The sequence below is a fragment of the Neomonachus schauinslandi genome, chromosome X (genome assembly GCF_002201575.2).
Source record: "Neomonachus schauinslandi chromosome X, ASM220157v2, whole genome shotgun sequence".
NCBI classification, from domain to species: Eukaryota; Metazoa; Chordata; class Mammalia; order Carnivora; family Phocidae; genus Neomonachus; species Neomonachus schauinslandi.
This window is the reverse complement of record NC_058419.1, coordinates 38966046-38990038: the sequence shown is the minus strand read 5'-3', so window position 1 is coordinate 38990038 and position 23993 is coordinate 38966046. Positions and strand designations below refer to the sequence as shown.

Sequence of the window (23993 nt, the reverse complement as noted above, 5' to 3'; positions counted from 1 at the left end):
CACTTCAGGATTAAAACTCCACCAGAAACACTGCGAAATGAGTATCAGAAGGCTGATAATCACATCTGAGTTCCGTCTCTTGTTCATTTTTTTTTGGGGGGGGGGGTCTCTTGTTCATTTTGAGGTCATTTCACCACCAGAAAGGTAAACGGTGATGTTCTGAATACTGCGGCATATTTTCACTGTGTTATTGCCACTCGATGCTGACAGGTTACAAATGATGACCTTATTGGATGTTCTTACTTTCTGATTAATCAGAGACCTTTTTAAGGACGAGTTAGTTTCACCCCTTTTAATGGGAGGTGTATTCTTCAAGTAATTTTTCTCTGTAAGGGAGAAAAACTCATTGGACTCTGATGGGTCGTTCAACACATTTTCCGACTCCTGCCCCCCCAAACCTGGCAAGTATTATTTTGTTCTCGAAAACAAATGAAGTAAACTTTTCTGTTTCAATTTGTATAATGCTATAAACCTGAACATTAATCTTTAATACACTAATAAAGCACACATGACTTCAATATCTCTGGAAATTTGTAGGGCAAGCCAAGAAAGCCGTTCCTCCAGGGCATTCCAGACCTCTTTATATGAATCATAAACATGCCTCTATTACGGTTTGAAGTCCAAAGCAGCAATGGTTCCCTTGCCCAGAGAGAGCCAAAACTATAACAATATATCCAGTTTTTCTTTCTCTTCCCACTCTCCTCCCATCTCACTGCCTTAGTTATCTATTCAACTCCAATTTGCCCAGAACTCAAAAAACTACTTCTCAAGTTCTTCTCTCAACATTCCTCATTCCGCTTATTCGTCAACACGCTCTCCCTGCAATCAACTGGTGATCACACAGACAGGGGCAACCAAGCAAAGTGTCGAAGGCAAACAAATGAAAGGAAAGGAAGAGAAATGGAAGCAGAGACCCCAAAGATGAATGTACAATAACACAATTATATTATTTAGCTTGGCGTTGCCTCTTGCTTATATATAGTTCTCTCTCTCACTCTCTCTCTCTCTTTTTCCCAATAAGAACAGATCATCACACCTTTCTGTGTCCTGTGAACATACAGGAGGGTGATTCTCTAGGAACTGATAAAAAATCGAAGTGCTGTCCCTCAAGGGTGAAAACTGGCACTAACTGTTGTTAATCTTTACAACACCAATCATACCAGACTATTGTCTCCTTCTTAGACCAGAAGAGCAAATGCTTCTCCCCATGGGGGTAACGGGTTTGTTACAGAATAGTCAAAAGGATCTCTAAGGGAAATTGATGACACTTGTAAACCTCCATCTCCTCAAAGGACAGTTTCAATCGCGGGACACCTGCCCTTCACTAGCAGGCCCTGGACCACATAGGCATGTTCATTCCAGTCTTGATTATCTGGATACAAACTATTTGGGGATTTTTATCCCGGGTCAGCTTCTCTACTACCTCCCAACACACACTTGGGCCACTTCACTCTGCTGCCTAGTTACTGCGGACTTAAAGAATGCAAGTTACTAGAATTCTCATATAGGCGGTCTCCAATTTACAAAAGAGGCATATTCCAAGGCTCATTGTTTAGTTGAAACTCAGAATAAATTATCCCGCAGAAGCAATGTTGCAAATAAATGGTGGATAGGTTCGTAGGCTCATCTAACACATGCCTGTATTAACCTATGCAGTTCTTGAACGAACAGAGGAGCTACTTGGACGATACCCAACCATCACTTACAACCTCATGTCTGTGGGAGGACGTGTTTGCAGCTTCAATTTAAGACTCCGGGGAAATATCTTTTTGACCCATGGCAAGAGGAAGAGTGTCCCCCTAAGCCCAGTGGCTGGCATAACTGGGGAGTGGGTGGGCTCTGAGGGGGGGGATAGTGTTGGTATGCCTTGCAGGCTGGAGGCACAACTAAGAAAAGGCAGGAGTTAACCATCACGTGTATTGGTCAGACTTTCCAGGGTGCCCATGGGCACACATGTGAATAATTTTCAAGATGAATTTCGAGACAGACTTCATTGATATTCTCTCTAAGGTTCAGGCCTACAAGGAGAAAATTAGTGATTATAGAAAGGCAAATTATATGAATTGTGAAAACTAGCTAAAGTGACAACCATTTCGGGAGTGAATTGGATATTCAGTAAATCCAGAAGGTCTGGCTAGCATCAGGCATATTGTGGTCAATCCAACCATGAAAATAGCTTTAAACACTGGCCCAGCTGCCTCTGTGTCAACAAGTGAGAGTGGGGCAGGCAGCGCCACCCGGGACCTGCAAACACGGACCCCTTCAAGGAAGGTTGTTCCTGCAAGCTAAGTCCCAACAGGCTGTGGGGTGGGAAGAAGCAACATCTGGTGGTGGGGGGGTGAGTCCTCCATGGGCCCCGCACGACTCCCAGAGCGGTCCTCACCCTTTCAGCCAGAGAGAGGCCAGAACAGGATATGGTTTCCCCAAATCAGGGACACACATTTGACAAAAGGCATGTGAGGGCAAGACTCACATAGTACAACCAGTGCCACCCTAGCCCGTAAGAAAGGGGTGTCATGAAGCTAGTGAGAAAGAGTAACTTCCTCATTTCACTAAATAACTATGTAAGTGCATATTTTTCCATTAACTCTAAAAGGAATCAGCCAGAAAATTATAAGGGACCCTCTTGAGGCGCCCGGGTGGCTCAGTTGGTTTTGTGTCTGCCTTTGGCTCAGGTCATGATCCCGGGGTCCTGGGATGGGCTCCCTGCTCAGCGGGGAGTCTGCTTTTCCTTCTGCCCCTCCCCCTCCCCCTACTCCTGCGTGCTCTCTCTAACAAATAAAATCTTTTAAAAAAAGAAATTATAAGGTACCTTCGAAAAGAATGCGAACCTGTAATAGGATAGGTGTCTACATTTGAAAAAGTCTATTTTTCCAGCATTCAGCCCACATTTCCAGAAGAAGATTCTTTTTTTCCAAAATGTAGGACCTGTAGCTGTACGCCCAATAACCAAGGCAGAATTGCTACAGCCTGTATTTGAAGTTCATATGGCAAGCACAGTATCTTGGCAATGTTATCAATAGCTTTAAAATTAGCAAGCTGACAGTCGTGGTAAAAACCGAATGTGTTGCAATGTATTCATTTCATTATTATAAAAGGATGCCTTTTTAATCTCTCATTTCTCACTCAGGACCAAGCAGTGTTTTCCAGTGAATGATCTTAACCATCTAAGAGCCTGGCAGCACCTCTCAGACAAAACATACTGCAGGCTTTAATTAAGCATTTTACAAAAGCTATTTTCCAATAAGTACCAATAAAACGTCTGGGCTATTTTTACGTAGTCTTAAAGCATTAAAAAAAAAAAAGGTGCTAAAGAAAATGAATTTAATTTTAAACAAGGATTTTTATGTCTCGAGGATTTCATTTTCAAGGCTTCTAAAATCTATTTGCCTGACTGCCAAAAGCAAGTTTGCTTTTTAAACAAATGAGGAGCGTCTATTTCTACCACCCTTTGGCTTCCACCTGTCTCACTTTATCCTGTTGTGCCCACTGTGATGGTTTAGATTAGAATATCAGATTTGATACACATGGAAACATGAAATTAAGAGACTTTTGGCTATAACTGGCAAATACCAATGGATTATTAAGAAAACCAAAGCTATCTGACTTCAGTTAAGGAAATGACCATTAATGGAAGTTTAGGGAAGGCACCGCATCTCACTTTCCGTTCTTTTCAAGTGTTTCCCTGGGACCCAAATAGCTACACACACTATTTGTGTTGAGGAGGTAAAGATTAGCAAACTCCTCCCCAAACCAGATTTAAAACATTCAATTCCAGTACGGGTCAAATTCTTTTATTCTGGGAGCCATGGCAAACAGTTTAACGCGATGAAAATTACCCACGCTCTGGCAGATGGTTCACAGCTGTAACACCCTGAATGAATTACTTCCCCCCCCAATTGCTACTATTAAATTCAAGAAAACTTGTAATTTTTTCCCAACCCTTGCCTATATAATAATCTTTCATCAATAGGAAAACGACAGATTGAACATCCGATGAGAGGACGGTGTGATGCGCGGGGTGGAGTGCTGGACTCGAGATCAGATGTACGGGTTTGATTTTCAGCTCTGTCACTTACCTCTTTGGCCATGGGAAAGTTCTTAACAGCAGGCTTCAGTTCCAGAACCTACTGTCCCCCAGCAAAATAATGAATGTGAATGTGTTTTGCAGATTACAGAGCAGTACGCAACTGTTAAACATTCCCCCAAGCAACAAGTTGACAATTCAACAACAGTGCTTTTCAAATCACACACAATTATCGAGTTCTCCCTGTACTGGTTACTCTCACCTATTGCAACATGAAGATTTTTGTGTCATTCTAAAGAAGTCTGAGTTTGTTACCCCAAACAGCTGCCTTCCAATGACTCTAGAGTATTTGGGTTCATTTTTGGTGATCTGGGAGAAGACAGGAAAGCAAGAGATCCCGTTTGCGTTTTTATGCACGTGTGATATTTGGCTGTGCTCAGTTAAAGTCCTAGTCCTTGTTTAAAGATGGTTTGCTAGTGGCTGAAATTTTTGCCCTGGAAGCATCACTCTTAGGATGAATGCAAACGCATAGTGACTGCCAACGACTTTAGTTAACTTTAATTGAGTGAAGTCCTCTTTAACTGTTATAGGTCACCTACCTCTACTCCAAAGGACTGTCCAATTTTTTTTTTTCCAGGGGTGGGGGTAAATGTTGCCTAAAATAAGTGACCTGTCAATGGTGATGGAAAAATCTCTGCTGTATGGAGATTTTATTCTAGTAGTTTATAATAAATAAGTCCAATACAACAAAAGCAATTTGCTCTCAGCACCTGTAATTTATAGCAAGAGGATTTGGCAGTCGCATACTGAAAAGCAGCTTACACCTCCTTCATGTTAATAACAGTGTCAAACATTTCAAAAGCTAGCTACTATGGATTTTTTTTTTTTTTTTTTTTTTTGCTTTCCAATACCAAGTGCTATCACAACATGACTAATTTTGGCTGATCAATTCTCTCACTCCTTCTGGAGCTGCCCTTATCCACCTATCTCTGGAATGGAAAAATCTGAAGTTTTCACCTTAAGTCCCTTTTTTTAAAAAAAAATTTTTATTGTTATGTTAATCACCATACATGACATCATTAGTTTTTGATGTAGTGTTCCATGATTCATTGTCTGTGCATAACACCCAGCGCTCCATGCAGAACGTGCCCTCTTTAATACCCATCACCAGGCTAACCCATCCCCCCACCCCCTTCCCCTCTAGAACCCTCAGTTTGTTGCTCAGAGTCCATCGTTTCTCATGGTTCGTCTCCCCACCTTAAGTCCCTTTAAACTATGAATTCTACCTCAGACCCAGCAGGAGAAGAGGCAAAAATGCATACATGAGTCAAGAATCAGACTAAACCAAATAAGAAACCACATTCTCCTCCTAAATGCTACTGCTTACAGCCCATGTGTTTAAAATGTGAAGACTCTGCCCCTTAAAAATTATGTAATGTGTTAAAAAAGTCAAGTCCAGGTTATATTTCTGGGTGTTTCCAATTGTCTTGAACAAATGGCTTTAAAGTACTTACGTGCAATCTAACTGTAGGTAAATGAGATTATGTATTAATTTTATGTTATATGAACAAAGTGCTTTATAATCACACTTCACGTTACTTGTTATAAGCAGATCCCAACTATAAAGACCCCAACGCTGAACAACCACGTAAACCATTTGAAATGAAAGTAAAGACGAACTGAAAGGTGGGATTTGAGGACAGAGAACTTTGTGCTTCTACACGTAATAATAACAGTAACAGCAATGACAATGGTGATGTTTACGTAATAATTCTTGTGCACCACTTACTAGGTGCCAGGCACTGTCCTAAGCGCTTGCCATAAATTAAAATTACCCTTTGAGATACATAACTCCCAAGAAAGACTATGCCTTTGCTCCTTTGTGAAAGCATATTTTTTCTCTTCTAACATGCCATATATATGATAAATATATACACAGATATTTAATGTGGATACGAAGAGAGATCAGAAATGGGTGAAAATTATTCTATAGCTTTAGAGTAAAAAAAAAAAAAACAAAACCTATCAGAATTATCTGCCCTGTTCTTAGCACTTCACAGACAACATCCTACCATATCAATTTACATTAAAATGGAAACAAATGTCATTTCCTGCAATATGTTCTTTCTATATAGCTTTCCTTTTATATCTATATCCCAGCAACTTATGTGCCTGAGTCACTCTCAGGACCAATTACTTTTGCAAGAAGCTAAATCATCAGTTTAAACTATGGAAACTTTGTTTAGGTGTTAATCCAATCACAAAATAAAAATATATTTGTAAAGTGCTTTCAAGTCCCCAAATGCTTCTACATTCATTCTCTTATTTTAACCTAAGCACCTTCCTCCCTGTCAGATGCAGCCTCCTTTCTCTAGTTACTCAATAAAGCCAGGAATTTCCTCAATGAGCAACACATTTAGAGAACACCAAACCTCCCAAATAGGTACAAAGTCATCTGAAGCCATTTGTAAGTCAGCAACTTAGGCTAAAATAATGATAATTGGATCTAGATAATCTTTGGGAAGTCAGGGTTTATTGCAGGAACAAGATTTCACTAATTATAATCTTTGTTTAAACAAAGACTATGAAAAGTAGAGACAAACGTCTCGGAAAACGTGTCCTTTCCAAAGAACCACAGGCAAACAGGCAGCTTTGGCCACACGTACATCAATATCACAAATGGTAGCTTCAGCAGTTAGGTTCAAGCAGTAGCTTGAGACCAATTTTCAGATGTACTTTACAGACTAAAACAGATCTGTTCCTGAAAAGCTGATTGTGAGTCAATTTCTTAAAAACAGAATTACATATTTTAAATACATAGCTCTGGCAGTAGTGGTGATCCTGTGTGTGTGTGTGTGTGTGTATTGGGGGGGGGGGTGTCAAAATTTAAAGGAGCTCTGAATTGAATCCCCTGGCAAGCCAAAGCATCCTTTTGTCGTCTTAATGATCGCTCTTTAGTGTGTCCATGCTGCAAATGTGAGTTTTTGTATGGCAAGTCTTCTAAACCGGGGGGGGGAGGGGGGGGGGGGGGGGGGGGGGGGGGCAACACCTGCACTAAATAGGGAGCTTGTTAGGTGACTGTTGTGATCAAGTCCCCGACTTGTTCTGCCTGATCAAGCACAGTGGGCAGAGATCCAATCACAAAAGCATTCCACAAAGCAAGCAAAGCAAAAATCTTCACTAAACTGACTACTGGAATGAAAACTCCTGGGGTCCATCCCTTCCCTTCACTGGGGAAGCAGCACAATCTTACTGACGAGGGAAGGCACGGACTATGGAGACATCATCTTCGGAAATCATTTCCTGAGAATGTCTGCAGGCGCACTGATAACAACCCTGCATACCGTACACAGTAGATTTACTCCAAGTCTCCCTTTCAAGTCTGACAGCTCCCACTCTCCCTTATTTCTTCCTTTGGAAAAGTAACCCTTTACAAACTGCCCACTGTTCCAGGGTAGGCTGTTCCCTGGGGTCAGGTCTTCTGCCTCGCCTTATTATCTTGCTTTACTGGATTTCCCAGAAGACACACCAAGGAGCTGTTTTCAAAGCTTTTTAACCCTTTCAAACTATATTCATACCCATTATCAAGTTGTCACCATTCCCTCTTTGGGGGGAGTTACATGAAGAAAACGAGGCACAGGGAAGGTGACTTGCCTGTCAATACTAGTGACAGGCAAGGAACCAGCAAGGGTTCTGGCAATGCATCCTGCATAAAAACCAAACAAATCAACGCAACAACACATTCCCAAGCCAAACACGCTCTTCTTTTAATCCCTGTTGTTTCAGATTCTGTTTTGTGCCCTCCAGACATTCAGGCTAACAATGGAGATTTAACCTTCTTGGTAAATCACAGCCAACTAGCATAACAATGACTGCTTTTGTAAAAAGTAACTTTCGAAGGAGAAAGGGTACCTCCCCCAGAAGTTACGGTCGATGATTACTGCTTAATATTTGGTGCTCTTCTTAAAATTTTTGTAACCAAATATGGGTGTTTGTAGCAAAGTCGCTTTTACCTGTTGATTTGAAAAGTTGATAGGATCCGATGCATGGTGTCTGTCTGCATAAGTCATTAAGTGTCAGGGAAGGATGTTCGAAAGCATCTATCTACCTATCTATCTATCTATCTATCTATCTATCTATCTATCTATCTATCTATCTATCTATCTATCTATCTCCTTAAGCTTTAGCTACTCCTAAAAAGTAGAACCAGTGTTTAAATGATAATAGGGTTCGGGTTTTTCCCCCCCAGATAAAGAAATTTATGACTGGATCCAAACTTAAGTTTTTTGCAAAGATCACAAGGTATGGCACGAATACTGAAAACTGAATTCTACTCTTCGTGCTAAATAGGCACCAGTTAATGGAATGTTAACTCGCTTTTTCCTACAGCCGTAGACATCGATTCATTAAGCAATAACCATTAACTTCGGGAAAAGGATTCCAAAATTACCCACCTCTGCGGGGAGGGTCGAACTTCTTGTTGTCAGGTCTGGCAAAGTCCATTCTCACGTAGGTGTCGTCGTCTTCGTCGTCAGGCTCCTCTCGCTCGGGGGGACTCGGCACCGGGCGGCGAGGCGGTGGGGGCGGGGCGGCCGCGGCGGCCCCGTTCTCACCTCCCGCTAGGTCTGCCGACGGGTTGGGAGCTCTCGGGCTCGAGCCACCGGCAACGCTTTGGGGCCCCCTGACCGCTTCGGCGGCCGCAGCGGCGCCAGCAACAGGTTGGAACCAGCGGACGGAGGCGGAGTCAAACCGAGCGGCGGCCTCCAAGCCCCGCGCGGCTGCCCCGATGCCCGGGGCCACGGCCAGGGCCGAGGCGGCGGCTAACGCCCGGCTCAAGGCTAAGGCCGGCACAGCTGCCGAAGCGGCGGCGGCCGAGGCAAAGGAGGCCGAGAGGTCTCTCTCGAGGCTGTCCGTTGGGAAAGCCGAGACCGCGGCCCTGGCGGCCCCAAAGAAACTTTGCGAATGGCTTTGCGGGCGTCTTCGCTCCAGCTGCTGTTCTTCCTGCAGCAGCCTAGCTACAGGCGGTGGCTCGGAACAGCGGCTGGGGGTGAGAGAAATGTCCATACAGCACTCAGAAAACGGGTCGACCACATAGATGCGACCTGTCTCAGCATCATAGCGAATGGCACTGTCACCAAAAGGCACGGCCGGTGTCATTGCTGGATTGAAAATCACTTCAATGTAGTCGCCCTCTTCCTCATTCGCACTGCCACCTGTAGCGCTGGGAGGAAGAGGCGCAAGGGGCCACCTAGCACCTTCCAGAAAGAGGGGGTTGGCACCTGGAATGGCTCTGAAAAGATTCGAGAGCCTGTGTGCTGCGTTTGGAAATGGCAGTCCGAAGTCCACATTCACATAGTTAGAAAAGGCTGTCTGTCTGGGGCCAGCAATGATGCCCCACGAACCTGGCAGTCCGTGGATAAAGGGGGCTGGTACATTGCTCGCTCTCTTAGTGAAGTCAATGTTGACGTAGTCACGAGAGCTGTCAGCTCCTCTCTGTTCACGTGTGGGCTTTTGTGATTTTGGCTTGATTTTATTTCCTTTTGTGATAAAAGAGAGGCGGTTAGGTCTCTTAGCCTTGTTCTTGGGGGGCCCATCATCTGAAGGCTTTGAGGGTGACCCCCCATCTCCACGCTTCGAGAATGACCCCTCAACTGAAGGCTTTGAAAGGGCATCTTTGGGGCCCCGGTTCGATGAGGCTTCCTTGTCTAGGCCCTTCCCGGGGAATTTTCCAGGTAACATTGGTACATACTCACTGTGGTCACTCTGTCCCAACGGGGAGCCCCGAAAAGGATTTGGCAGGGATAGATAGGAGCTCCAACTTTTAGAGGAAGAGCCACCCTGAGGATTTGGGGGTTTTTTTGGAATTGCACCGGCTCCAGGAGCCATAAACATATAGTCACTCTCACTGTCATTGTCCTTTGACTCCTCCTCCTTTTCAGCATCCGGCTCTTTGGGGGGACTTGGGGCAGGTGGTGGGCTCACTCTGGGAAACATCATCATGTACCCTCTTGAATCTTCAAAAGGTGACCGAGAGTGGCGTTTTGAATCAGAGAAGTTTTGGGGAGCCATTGGCATGTAATCACTGGAGCTTGGGAGAGAGGCCGCCACCCCTGGCCTCATTGGCACGTATGGGTCATCCTCATCTTCGTCAAAAGCTCTGGCTCTGTGGGGACCCCGCGCTGCACCTTCTGGGGTCTCTAAGTCTTTGACCTCCTTGGCCTCTTTGCGTTCTTTTGGGGCTCCTCTGTCGGCACAAAAATAGAGCCGGAACCTTCCCCCGGACTTCCCTTTACCACCAGTTGCTCCAGCCGGTGGGGGCGGAGGCGGTGGAGGAGGCGGCATGTGCTGCTTGCTTTGAGTTAATTTGCCAAAGTAGGACTTTTTCTTCAGAGATTTTCCGCGCTCACCATTGTCCTCGGAGGTTTTCCCACTTCCTGAGCCTTTGCCCCCTCCGGGGTTCTTGCCCCCGCCTGAGCCGTGTCCGCCGCCGCGGGCTCCCTGGCCACCGCCCGAGCCGTGCCCACCTGCAGTGCCCTGGCCATCGCCTGCACGCTGGTTTCCTCCTGCCCCCTGGCCCCCCGAGCCCTGGCCACCGCTGGAGCCCTGGCAGCCTCCTTCGGAGCCCTGCCCCCCGCCCGAGCACTGGTTTCCTCCCGAACCCTGGCTACTGGAGCCTTGGCCACTGGAGCCCTGGCCACCTCCGGAACCCTGGCCATTTCCCGAGCCCCATCTGTTCATGGGCATGTAGTCACCTCCGTTTCCTTCCTGACCCTCTGGGCCCCGAGGGCTGCCTTCTTCCCCAGAGCTGCCGGAGCCAGAAGCTCTGTCGCTCGGGACTTCTGCGGCAGGCGGGACACGCACCGGGCTGGGGGGGAGGCGGCGAAAACAGCTGCCGGGCACTGAAATCGCTCTCCGGGACCTGCGCGCTCGGGGCAGGTGCAGTCTTCCTTGCCTGGAGGGGGACACGGGTTCGCTGGGTGTTAGGCAGCGCCTGGTGAGGAGCATCTCGTCTTCCCCGTCACCGATGGCCCTGAGGTGGTAAAACTGCTCAAAGCGGGACCTTCTCAGCCAGCCGCCGGGCTCGCGCGGCAGCGTGTCCAGGTGCCTCCTAGTGGACAGCAGGGTTAACAGGTGGGCGCCGACGCTGATGCTGTAGGTGCGGCAGCGGGCTCGGTATTCGTCTGCACACAGGGCTCTCATCTTCTCCAAAAAGAGCTCGTGCATGTTTTGGGCCACCACACAGTCATCGACCTGCATCCACAGCTCGCCGGGACCGATGACGGTGGACCTACCGACTTCCAAGAAGAAATACTGCTCCGAGTGCCCGCAGCGACGGATGCTCAGGAGCTGGACGACCACGCTGGCCACCTCGGTATTCAGCCTCACAAACACCACCTCCTCGTCGGTAAGACAGAGCCGGAACACGCCGCTCAGCTCTTTTCTGTGCCCCAGCCCCCTGGGTTTGACTATTACCTGCCACACATCCTTGTAGAAGGGTGGCTCCGCCGCCGCTGCAGCCCCCCGCGCGGCCGGCTCCCCATCCGGCGACGCGCCGGGCGTGCCGCAGCGGCGGCGCTTGCTCTCGAGGATGAGGCGGCTGAGCAGCAAGTACCAGCTCTCCTGCTCCGACTCGTTCTCGGCCACCAACGCGAAGTACTCGTCCTGGGTGAAGAGGGCGATGAGGTGTCGGTACCTCGCGTCGGCTCGCTGGCTCACGGAGAAGCACTGGTACAGGGTGATCACGCGCCGCGGCGGGATGAGCGCGGGGACAGCGGCGCCGGACGCCGCCGCCGCCGCCGCAGCGGCCGCGGCGCGGACACTGTGGCGGAACTTCCTGGCGTTTTCGTAGTATTCTAGCCGAGCCGGGGCGTCGGCTGTCGCGAGTTTGAGCACGAAGTAGCGCCGGTGCCCGTGCTTCTGCTTCCGCAGGTAGCCGCGTTTGCAGACTTCGTCCCCGACGGGGAGGTCCTCCTCATCGGACTCCGAGTCTGACCGGGAGCCAGTGGCCGTGGAGAGCCACATGGCTCCCGGACAAGACGACCCGGTCCCAATGAGTGCGGTCGGGGGGCCCGAGGAAAGAAGTGGGGTGGTCGCCACCGCAGCTAGAGCCGCCGCCGTTGCCGCCGCTGCAGCTCTCAGTCTCCTTGTCGCTTGGTCGCGAGCGAAGGAGCCACTCGCCATGGTGATGCACGATGGTTTTAAGGTGAGCGAGGGGGAGGGGGGGCTCGGGGAAGGGAGGGCTGGGGGAAGAGGCCGTCTACCCTTGTCCGCCCGCCCCAGCCCCCTCCCGCCTCGGCCCCGCCCCCGCCCACTCCACTCAAAGCGCGCGGCGGCGGGCAAAACAACACGTGACCGCTGCCTCACGCGGCGGCCGCTGCGGCTCCAGCTACCGGCGCAGTGGAGGGGCGCGAGCCGCCGCCAGCCAAGGTGTGCAGGGGAGGGGGCGGCGGGCCCGAGAGGCGGGGCCGCCGCCTCCCCGGCCTAGAAGCTCCGCGAAGCTCCGGGCCTGTGGGCCTCGGGAGGACCGACGGGAGGAGGCGGGGCTGCCCGGCCACGCTGGTCCTACCGAGGAGTCCACGAAGGCACGAGGGGGCGGGAGGAGGAGGCGGGGAGGGGCGGAGGGGAGCGCGGCCCGCGATCGGGGTCGGGCTGGGGCACGACAGCCCGGGCTCCATTGGCTGGAGGGGGCGAGAGGTGGCAGCGGGGGCGGAGCGCAGCCCGTCCCGGGCGGCGCCGGGGTGGAGAGCTAGCACCGCCGCGGGACAGTTTGTTTGTTTATTTAGGGAGCGGGAGCCAGGTGAAACTGTTGCCGGGTTCTCATTGGACGGGAAGGGAGCCAATGGGAGTGTCTGGCAGGGAGGCAGCCTTGAATTAATTAGTTTGGGGGGCAGGAGGGGAGCCGAGGGGCGAGGGGGGCGGGGCTTGGGTCCCGGAGTGGGCTCCGCCGAGTGGCTGTCGCGCACGCGGGCGGTAAACAACCCTCTGCAAGTAGCTGTTAATGGTAGTGCTAAAACTCGTGCGGATCCCTGAGCCGCGGTGACCCGGGGGCCGGCGGCGGGCGCCCTCTTTTTTTTTTTTTTTCCCCCCTCCCTGTCCCTCCCAGAAATCCTCTATTCCTGTCACAGGCGGGCCCCCTGGCTCCCGCCGCGCGCCGCGAGCTCGGCGTCTCGGGGAGAAAGTGTGGGCAGCCCCCTGGAAACGTGTTAACGACCGGGGCCCTCAGACCTGCCTCCCACCGCGCTGCAGGCACTCCCGAGCCCGCTCCAGCCCTGACAAAAGCCCGCGACTCTCAGGCATCCGAATCACAGCTATGCCTTTAAAATGAACACGCTCTCTAATCAGAGCGCGTTTCTAGTCCACGAAACGCAGGTTGGCTAAAGATGCGGTTTCTGGCTATTTGATTAGTGATGTCTCTGAGAGCACGAATTTGGGGGCCTGCAAAGTATACAGCCATGTTGAAAAAACTCGGACTCGGTGCTTACTGAAATACGCCAGAGGTGAGCTGTCGTGGTATTTTCCCGTGAGAGATGTTTCGAAAGGCGCCTTTAAGGGAATCTCAAAATAATATTGTTTCCCTTTCCTTGAGCGAGACCGAAAAACTTTAGAAACAGAAAAGCTTGTGCCCAGAACAAAGGATCACACCGAATACATATCCTAGAATAGAGTTCACATCCCTCGCGTCAAGAAAAGATTTTTGCTGAATTTCAGTCTACAATTTGACATCACAAAAATAAGAACTACTGCCTCCCTTGTTTCTGGAAAAACTGCTGGAGTGTAAGTGCAACCTCTTTAAGTCTCTCTCTTCCCTCTCTCTCCCCCCTTCTCTCTCTCTCTCTCTCTCTGTCTCTTTCTCAGTTTGTCTTTTACTAGGATTTCAGCTTCCTAAGTGTGGAGATGGGTCAATATTACATTAAAATGTCAAAGGAGTGGCCACAAGAGCAAAGAGGGATTTGGGGGAGACAAATGATATTTCTCTCTGAAAGAATGGAATGTCGGTTCACCTTTGCCCTAGGGTGGATGCTGCAAAGGGTATTATTTATAAAATCTAACAGTAAACGAAGCAGTGTATACATCATAAAAATAAACCCCATCCCTGTCCTTTTAAGAATTTGTTCTCTCAGGAGCAGAATAAACAGATTTGGGTGAAGGGTTCCTTTTTGACGCTCCCACTTGGGGAAAAAAGAAATTGGTTGTGGTTGTCTCCAAAATATTAGAAACATTAACATTCCCTCTGCTGCCGCCGGCTTATAAGCACAGCATATTCACAGGTGCTCCGAACAGCGGTGGTTTCTGAAAGGGGCTCTCAGAAGCACAATGAGTGTGGATGCTCAGAGAGCCCTGACTGGAGCTGCTCCCTACATGTTTCAGCTGCCTGGTCACATACGTAGAAGATTTCCCACACTTACAACCCAAATGCTAATGAATAAAATAAAATAAAAATAAAAAAATTTTATCATAGGTATTATGACGTTTCATGAGTCTTTGCAAGCGTAGGGTTTTGCTTTAGATAGAAATGTTTTGGAAACAAGGCAATGCGTTTGGAAGTGCTGTGAGTAAAAACATGACATTTTAGAATGTATTGAAAGACATTAAATGGCATCCTGAATAAAATTTGGAAAATACTGAAAATAATAGATTTTTAAATCTTCACGTCCTTACAGAGTTCTGGCATAGAGTAGTAGGCTTACACTGTATATCATTTTGTATCTTGTTCTTTTCAATGCTACAAGGTAACATTTTCCTGTGTTATTATGGATCAGCCTAAACGTCAATTAAAACGCTGCAAAGTGTTCTAGGCAGCTGTATATTAATGTACTTAAGAATCCCTCTGCTTTGTGCTGTTTGGCTGTTTTTTGTTTTGTAATATTATAGATAATGCTGCAACAAACATCTTGTTCCTACAGCTTTTTTTGTTTGTTTGTTTAGAATTAGTCCCTTGGGGTGGAAACCAAAGAGTAGAATTACTGGGTGAAAGGTATGAACATGCGATGCATTATTTTTCAAAAATATTATATCAGTTTACCATGTCACCATACTGATGGGCAGAATTGGGCATTCTTATTTTTAAAAAAAAATCACTGATACATGGGTGCAATGGTATTGGACTGGTCTTTTACTTTGCATTTTTGTTTACTAGTGAGATAAAAAAACTTTTATATATTTGCTGACAGTAGACTGTCTTCTGTAAAGTGACTTTGCTTTATCTCTTGGAGTCTTAGTATTTTTTTTTCCTTATCTTGTGCCACTTGTTTACATAATAAAGATATCAAAACTTCCATCATATTTGTTGTAAGTTTTTTCCCCAGTCTATTAATGAAAAGCATTGCATTTAAACTTGATTCCATTCTATTTTGAAAGGTGTGTAGATTTGGTACAGTGAGGTTTGTAGTGCAGCGTAGGAGAGAGCGATTCACACACACAAATACCACCACGGTCATTTCTTCTTTTAAACAATCTCATATATCTAAGCTTATATGGTCTTTTAAAGAGACAACTAAGTTAGTTCTCTTATCAACAGACTATAGGAGAGCATCTAAACTTGTTAAATTTTATGTGGTCCTCTTAAACAATTCTTCGTCAGGCATTATTCTCTACTCTGGCAGAGACCCCTAGGACTAATAATCAATGTGTTAAGAAAGAAGTATGGAAAAAAAGGTTTTTTTTAAACAATTACAGTGCAAGATTACCAAGGCTGATCATTTGTATCCAAAGTCTATTATTTGGCTGCATCAAAATGGAGTTACAGATATAATGAGATGTTGCAGGGAGGAATTTTACTCTGTTTCCTACAGTGGGAGAAGATGGGGCAAATATTAGTACTTGTGAACAGGGAGAATGTGTGGCTAGAAGAACATTATTTTCTTTACATAAGTCAACCAGATCTCCTCAGTTCTAAAAGTTGTGCCAACTCCAAAGCTCTCTGGGGGAGACCATCATTACTGAATTGCACCAGAAGCTGCTGCTTGTCCGACATATATTTAAACTTTCATCTTCCTGGACAACTTAAAGATCTAGGATAGTTGTTTAGTTTAGGTCAGGTTTCTGTAGGCAAAATAAAGCAGAGGGGTGGTACAGACATCTAGATGGTTGAGGCAAAAAGGAGAGACTTTGTATTTGGCTTGAACTCACCAGATGAGTGCTTTAATGCTCCACTCCTCTTTGGTTATAGATTCCCGCCTCTTTTTTGTTGTTGTTGCTTTTGTTTTCATACGCATGACAAATTACCCCAGAAAGAAATTGTTTTCCATATCCAGGTATAATTTCTGTAGAGGCTGGACTCTGAGCCCAGAGTCGCGAACACAGATTTTTTAAAACAACAGATTAAGATGTAAGAACACCTCCACTATTTCTTGTTTGCCAGTTTAGCTGAGGGAGGGGGAAATGCAAGCATTTCAGCTGGTGTTTTACACCTCGATAGTCAGGTGTACCTGGATAAGCACAGCCATGGTACCTCTAAAACAGTTTCTATCTCATGAAGAAATATGCCTTTAATGGGGTTTGCCTTTAGAAGAAATTTCCTGTGAATCCCGTTTTGGGAAAGCAGTTGTTTGACTGAATTGAGTAGTGGCTACGATAAAAACTCATCAGCCTTTTTCCTCACAAACATGATCATCAGTATTCTAAACTCCACTTGTGCTAAAATCAAAATGGATAATAGAAATGTGGATTTACTTAGCTTAAAAATTAAACTGTTGCATTAAATATGGGCATTGTTCAAGAGAAGAAAGCCTAAGAGGAAAAAGTAACCAGTATAAAAGCACTATTATTCTTGCCCAATATATAATTTTTTTTCCCTCTAAGTATTAGCTCCATAGTCTTTGTGAGCTAATGTCCAATTATGTTGATAAAAATGTGGGGCTACCCTTGCTATTACAAACGGGTGCTAGCAATGATGATTGCTTTCTCTGTGTTTGGACGTAAATGAAGCCATGCACAATGAATGATGCTTTCTGCACTACGCAGGGATAAGGGCTGCCCCCTGATTTGTGGCTCTGGCCACCGCTTGCAGATGACGGCTTTGGTCTCAGCTTCTTTACTTCTATGCTACTCAAAACCTCTGCTGGAGCAAACAACCGTCAAATGCCTGAGTGCTGCACACAGAACAGGTCTGTTTGCCGCTTTTGTTTCCTCGCACTCTGCAGCTAAAGTAATTAGAGCAAATACATGGCTTAATTAGGCTCCTAAAGCCTCCCTGTTATCTTAAGAGTCAACTGAAAATTAACTCAGTTAAAAATCAAGCATTTCCCTCCACCTTCGGAAGATAAAACTCATTTGGAAATGACTTTTAATAAGTAAACATCAGAACAATGAAACCTAGCAGATACCTCACATACCTTTCAAAGATTTCGTGCCGCATGCGTTTCTTTTAATGTAACTATAAATGAACAATAAAACATTTGGCCTAACGCTATCCCTCATTGGTATCCTACGGCAACCTTGTTCTTAGCCTCAGCAAGATCATCGGTTCATACTGCCTCGTCTTCAGAAGTTAGACTCCTTATTTTATAAATTAAAGAGCAGCGTCACGTCGCTAAATTTGCTACTTGAAAAGAGCTAAGTGTTAGAGACATGCATTTTCTTCTGGATGTTTACCCGTCCACTTTTGTCTTATTTAAGATGTCATTCGTATTATGCTCCTCACTGATTCTTCTTTCTCCACTCCTCGCATGGGCCTGCAGTATCGGCCAGATGGAACCCTTCCTTTTGTTTCCATAGTCAGCATCCTGGTCCAGGCCTTAATCAACTCTTACCAGCATTGCTGAAGCAGCCTCTTAAACTAGCTTTACCCTTCTTCAGTCTCCAGATGGTCAACAGAGTATTTTCTGTCATATGTCACTTTCATCACACCATTCCTTGCTTAAGGATGTACAGAGCATCCCCATTTTTCCTTCTGCAGTGTCAGAACTGAACTCCTAACCTCCAGGTTTCTCTCTTCCCAACTGACACCACAGCCAACCCGCTTTCTCATCCCCTGGCTGCACGCGACCCATTCTCCCAAAGTCACTCCTCGTTCTATTACAGTACCTTCTCACTGCCCACACCACTGGTTAAGTTGGTCTCTTTATTGCATTCTGTATATGATTTATCCATTTCCACTGTTAGGATATCACTCACGTCTAAATGTCCTGTCCTTCCTAATTACCGATGAAAGCCAGTCACCTTCCTCAAGACTAAGCTCAAGACTCACTCAGGAAAGCTTCGCTCACTCACATAATCTTACTACAATCAGTGCCCAATTTTCCTAAGCATCGGATATCGAGTAGAGCTAAGGATTTAGTTCGTGTTGTTGATACAGTCGTATCATTGGTGAATGACAGTCATTGTTAGAATGACTAATAATTCTCTCCTACTTGGCACGTAGCTACTCCCCTCGGAACTACCTCCCCTCCCCAAATGCTCTTACCCACCCATTGTCCTGGCTTCTTCAGCCCGTCCTTCAGGACCTCCCGTGTCTCCAATATCTAGCCACTACAAAGTTAACTACTGGCACAGGAGATTTCCAAGACCCTACTCTAGAGCCTTGACCAGCATACATTCTGGTTGGTAGGCTTGTGATACATAGGCTCTTAAGTAGTTAAAAGTGCTACCCCAGGATTATGACTAACCCCTGATTTAGGAACAGTGTTGTAGACTATAAACTGCTTGAGGACCAGGACAGGGACTGTGCCATATTCATCTTCGTGTCCCTAATGCTTAGTATGGTGCCTGGAAATCACCAGTAGATGTTTACCCCGAGGAAAGAATGAGGGTAGGAAAAGGAAGAAAGGGAAGGAGGAAGGGGAGGGAAGGAAGAAAGGAAACAAGAAGGGATGGAAGGGAGGAAAGGGGACCGGAGGGAAGCATGGTGGGAGGGAAGCATGGTGGAAGGGAAGGAGGAAGGAAGGGAAAGGAGAAAAGAAATAGATAGCCCGTAAATGGTCAATGCAGACCACTTCCTCCTCCAGATAATGTTTTTTAAATTTCACACTCAATGTCACATTAGTTTCAGTTGTACAACACAGTGATTCGACAACTCTATACGTTATGCTATGCTCACAGGCGCCGCTACCATCTGTCACCACAGAACGCAATTACGACACCATTGACTATATTCCGTATACTGTGCCTTTCATCCTGATGACTTCTTCATTCCATAGCTGGAAGCCTGTATCCCCCACTCCCCTTCACCCATTTTGCCCAGCCCGCACCCCTCCCCTCTAGCAACCATCAATTTGTTCTCTGTATGTATAAGTCTGATTCTGCTTCTTATTTGTTCATTTGTTTTTTAGATTCCACATAAAGTGAAGTCATATGGCATTTGTCTTTCTTTGTCTGACTTATTTTACTTAGCATGCTACCCTTTACGTTCATCCATGTTTTCACAGATGGCAAGATCTCATCCCTTTTTATGGCTGTGTAATATTCTATTATATATATCACATCTTATTAACTCATCATCTGTTGATAGACACTTGGGTTGCTTCCATATCTTGGCTATTGTAAATAATGCTGCAGTGAACACAGGGGTGCATATGTCTTTTCGAATTGATCTTTTAGTTTTCTCTGGGTAAATACCCAGTAGTGGAATTATTGGATCATGTGGTATTTCCATTTTTACTTTTTTGAGGAATCTTCATACTATTCCCACAGTGGCTGCACCAGTTTACATTCCCACCAACAGTGCATGAGGGTTACTTGTTCTCCATGTCCGTGCCAACATTTGTTATTTCTTGTTTTGTTTTGTTTTGTTTTAACAGCGCCCAAGCTCTTGGTGAGTGATGGCAAGGCTTGGTGACTTCTGCCTGATGTAACACCTCTTCCTCCTCAGAGGAATCATGCCCATTTTTTCTTCTCATTCATCATAGCTGAGCTAATTTTTTTCCCTACACATATCCCTTTCCCATCTTGCAGTTGTTGTCAGAAACCTCGGAAAATGTCTGTACCCTATTTCCCGCCCCCCCCCCTTTTTAGTTCCAGTTGGGAACAAAGAGAACTTCCAACCCTGATCTTGTAGGGTGATGAATATACAGTTACTGCTGGTCATAAACATAGAGTCATGGTGATCATAAAATCTCTATCAAGGAAAAGCACTTTCCACTTCTTGGCACCATTGTGTTTCTCTACCACCCCCGCCCCCACACACTAGAATGTCGGCTCCGTGGGTTCCTGTGTGCTCTCCATGTATTCCCTGTGCCTAGAACAGTGCCTGACACATAGGAAAGATCCTCAATAAATACCTGAACGAGTGAATAAAAATGAAAAATATATGTTTTGACGTTAAAATGGAGATACCTCATGGACCACGAGTGCTCTTGATAGGGATCCTTTTCAGAATCTCTAATAAGGCTTCATCTACTTGCTTTAATTAAACATGCTCTTTCTTACACATGCAAAATATGTCCTGATACGTTTTATAAACCTATTTTATAATTGTTTTTATTTTCTAATTTTTATCTAATGGTTAGTATGCTTTCTACTATATTCCCATAGCCAATATACGGACAGAATTTCCACATATTATGAATTAAATGAGTTTCTCTGGGCAAGCCTATAAATCCAGCCAACATTTGTTTAATCGCGCTTCTGTGGGTAAAATGTGTTCAAAGTTCAAAACAACCGCCTTCCAAACTGCTTTTGAAATACAGCCATTTTTAGTTTCGTGAGTTTCTGTATTCAGTCTGTGCTTTACTGTCAGACAATTGTTTATGGATTGTTAGTACTTTTCAGTTGCCTCATTAGTGGCTGCTTTATCTTCCCCAGTGTTTTGTAAGCCCTCCTGAAGGCAGGGATTATGTTTTTCCACTTTTGTTCATCCCCTCATGGTGCCTAGTACTGCATTGTACTCAGGAGCTACTTGTTGAATGAAGGATTTTACCTAAATGCAAAATACTCCATAAGGTGATAAGCCCAGAAGACAATGTATGACATTTTGCAAAAGATGAGACATCATCAGTCATTGAATGCACTCTTCAGTATTTAGGGCCACTGCACTTGAGAGTCCTGTTAGAGACTACATTTTGTTTAGGCTTGGTAATCACTCCTTCCTGCCAAACCTTTTCACATGGGGGTTTATTAAAAATAGCAACAATCCAGGACAGCGCATCATAATTATAAAAGAAGCAGCAGAGGTTTAAAATACTTCATTTTCATTAATTACATGTTCCCTCTTCCTCTTAAATACATCATCAGGGAGAATTATGAACTATTATGCAAATAATTTGAGTTCAGGAGTTAGGAAGGAAGGTGTTTGTGCTTATTTACTTTAGGATCTTTTTCAAATTCAGCACTAAGGAGTCAAAAGAGAAATGAGGAGGGAAAACGTTCATTTCTGATCAAGGAACAGCAAGAAAATTTAGACTCTGTCTCATAGTAAACTGCTCCCTCCTTCTGTAATAATGCACTGAAAATACCTGGGATCTTATTTCTTAACCTGAGTGATGGTTACATGGGCATTCAGCACGTAGTTATTATTTAAACTGCACAGGGGCGCCTGGGTGGCTCAGTCGTTAAGCGTCTGCCTTCGGCTCAGGTCATGATCCCAGGGTCCTGGGATCGAGCCCCGCATCAGGCTCCCTGCTCAGCGGGAAGCCTGCTTCTCCCTCTCCCACTCCGCCTGCTTGTGTTCCCTCTTTCGCTGTGTCTCTCTCTGTCAAATAAATAAATAAAATCTTTAAAAATAAATAAACTGCACATAGGTATTTTATACACTCGTCTGTACATATATTTTCCAATCAAATAAAAGATACCTTAAAGAAAAGTGTGGTCCGAGAGGGAAACATGTCAGTATTTCACACTGATTCAAAATCCAGAACCAAGTAAATATAAATCATTCCTTCCTTTTGTTAATTAGCATTCAGAAAGGAATAATGTTAACATTTGAATAGAGTGTTTAAGAAATAGTTACATTTGCATCTGAAAAGAGGTGTCCCTTGGAAAATAAAATTGGTGCTTTCAGAATTAAAAAACAAAAACCAAGCAAAATAAAACGTTTTGCCTACCTCAAGAGATTTCTTTAAAGATTGCTTCCAGGTTCACCTGAAGACTTTTGTCACATGGTTCAGTACTTCTGTGGAATCTTTGAGGTGTTAGAGAATCAAAGCTAAGAGCACTCCAAAAAGTGAGCCGTGTAAGCTGAGAAACCCTATTCACAGCACCTAATAGTACAAACTGCTTTACAGGGAAGACTTAACTTTTCTCTAAAAGTCTGTTTTCTACAATTTCATCTTCTGTGTGTATGTGTGTACCACAGAGTTGTGGTTTTTCATGTAAATTTGTTTCTCATCAACCAGATTGTAAATTTCCTGAGGCCAGGGATAATCCATTGTCTTTCATGTTCCCTGCCTGGCCTCGCTCTGTGTTAGTCACCTAATACTTTCGCTTGATTTGCAAATGCATACATGTCACATTCTGATAGCTTGTGACTCCTTTGTCTCATCTGTTTTATACCCAAAAGAAAGCTGGAGAATATAAGGCTCACAGTCTCCTCTCTTGTAATGTGTATGATCTGGAGGCGGTGTAGTGGTGATTATAACCATGGTGGTGGTGGGGGGGGGTTGTGAGTTTTAAGGTGTTTGCGCAATTAAAATGATGGAAATATAAATGCAACAGCATGGTGTGATCTGAAAATCTTTTAACATATTATTAATTCTACAAAGCAATTTTGAAAGTTTTCAGATATAAGGTTAAGTTGACTTTTTGGTATTGTGACCCTACGTTTAAAAAAAAAAAACGGGTGATGGGCATTAAGGAGGGCACGTGTGGTAATGAGCACTGGGTGTTATACGCAACTAATAAATCGTTGAACACTACATCAAAAACTAATGATGTACTATATGTTGGCTAATTGAGCATAATAATAAAAAAAATTAAAAAAAAACTCTATCAACTTACTAAAACTACAGGTTTATGCCTGAAACAAAAACATGACCCAATTGTTGAGAAATAGTTCTTTAATTTTATATTACTTGAAATTGAAACTGATTTACTCTACACAATCTTTCTGGGAATTGAAAGTCTAATATGTTAAAACTTAACCATCATCTGTGACATTTTGCAATGTTACAAATTACTTTTAGCAACTGTATCGCAATACATCTCTAACTTCTAGATGTCATCGTTCAGCTTCCTTTCAGTGTTAGGAGTTCACGAGGATTGTACGTGTGTGATTTATCTTTGTTTTACAATTTCAAATACTCGCCCATAGCAAACCACATACTCATCAGTAAAACTTTCTTTAATTCATCACTTCTCCTCAATAATTAGCATTGCCTTTTAAGTTGTGTTATGCCATAATAGAACCAGTATTTGATAATGAACAAAATGTTGATTTTTAGTAATAGGAGAAGTGTGGAAAGAATACTGTACTGGAACTCCAGAGAGGTGGGTTCTAGTCCCATTTCTGCCACTTACGAGCTGTCTGATCATTTAATCCTATTTATCTTTGTTCACCCTTTTAAAAAATGAGAGGTTATAGACGAGTGTTTTCTAATGTTTTCGAAACAGGGAGAAAGAGGACAAACATATACCTTCCAGTTTCTGTATACTCATATTGTTCCTTATTTTGAACTGTACACAGAGAGAAAGCTGTATTGTGCCTTCAGAACAAACGTCTTAGCAGTTGAACATCTCCTTAAATTATTAAATACAAATTTGTTTTCATCCCCCTTTTAAAAATAATGTATGTGTGTATGTATGTAATCTCTACACCCAAGGTGGAGGGCTCAAACTCACAACTCTGAGATCAAGAGTTCCATGCTCTTCTGACTGAGCCAGCCAGGCGCCCCTTCATCCCCTTTTTTATTCATATACATATATATTTAAATTTTTTAAAGATTATTTATTTATTTGAGAGAGAGAGCATGAGTGGAGAGAGGGGTAAGGGGAGAGGGAGAAGCAGACTCCCCGCGGAGCAGGGAGCCCGATGCGGGGTTCGATCCCAGGACCCCAGGATCATGACCTGAGCCGAAGGCAGATGCTTAACCGACTG

The 23993-nt window shown here is 45.0% G+C and overlaps 1 protein-coding gene across 1 annotated transcript; it reads right to left on the bottom strand.

Annotated features, from left to right (window-relative positions):
* Positions 1 to 8473: 8473 nt before the first annotated feature.
* On the bottom strand, positions 8474 to 12208 carry IRS4 (insulin receptor substrate 4). The gene has a single exon (XM_021678488.1). It carries the CDS (start codon positions 12206 to 12208, stop codon positions 8474 to 8476), a length of 3735 nt encoding a protein of 1244 aa, XP_021534163.1.
* Positions 12209 to 23993: the final 11785 nt, after the last annotated feature.

Excerpts from the sequence above, each read along its gene's own strand:
- IRS4 (XM_021678488.1), bottom strand. The coding sequence starts at position 12,208 with ATGGCGAGTGGCTCCTTCGCTCGCGACCAAGCGACAAGGAGACTGAGA.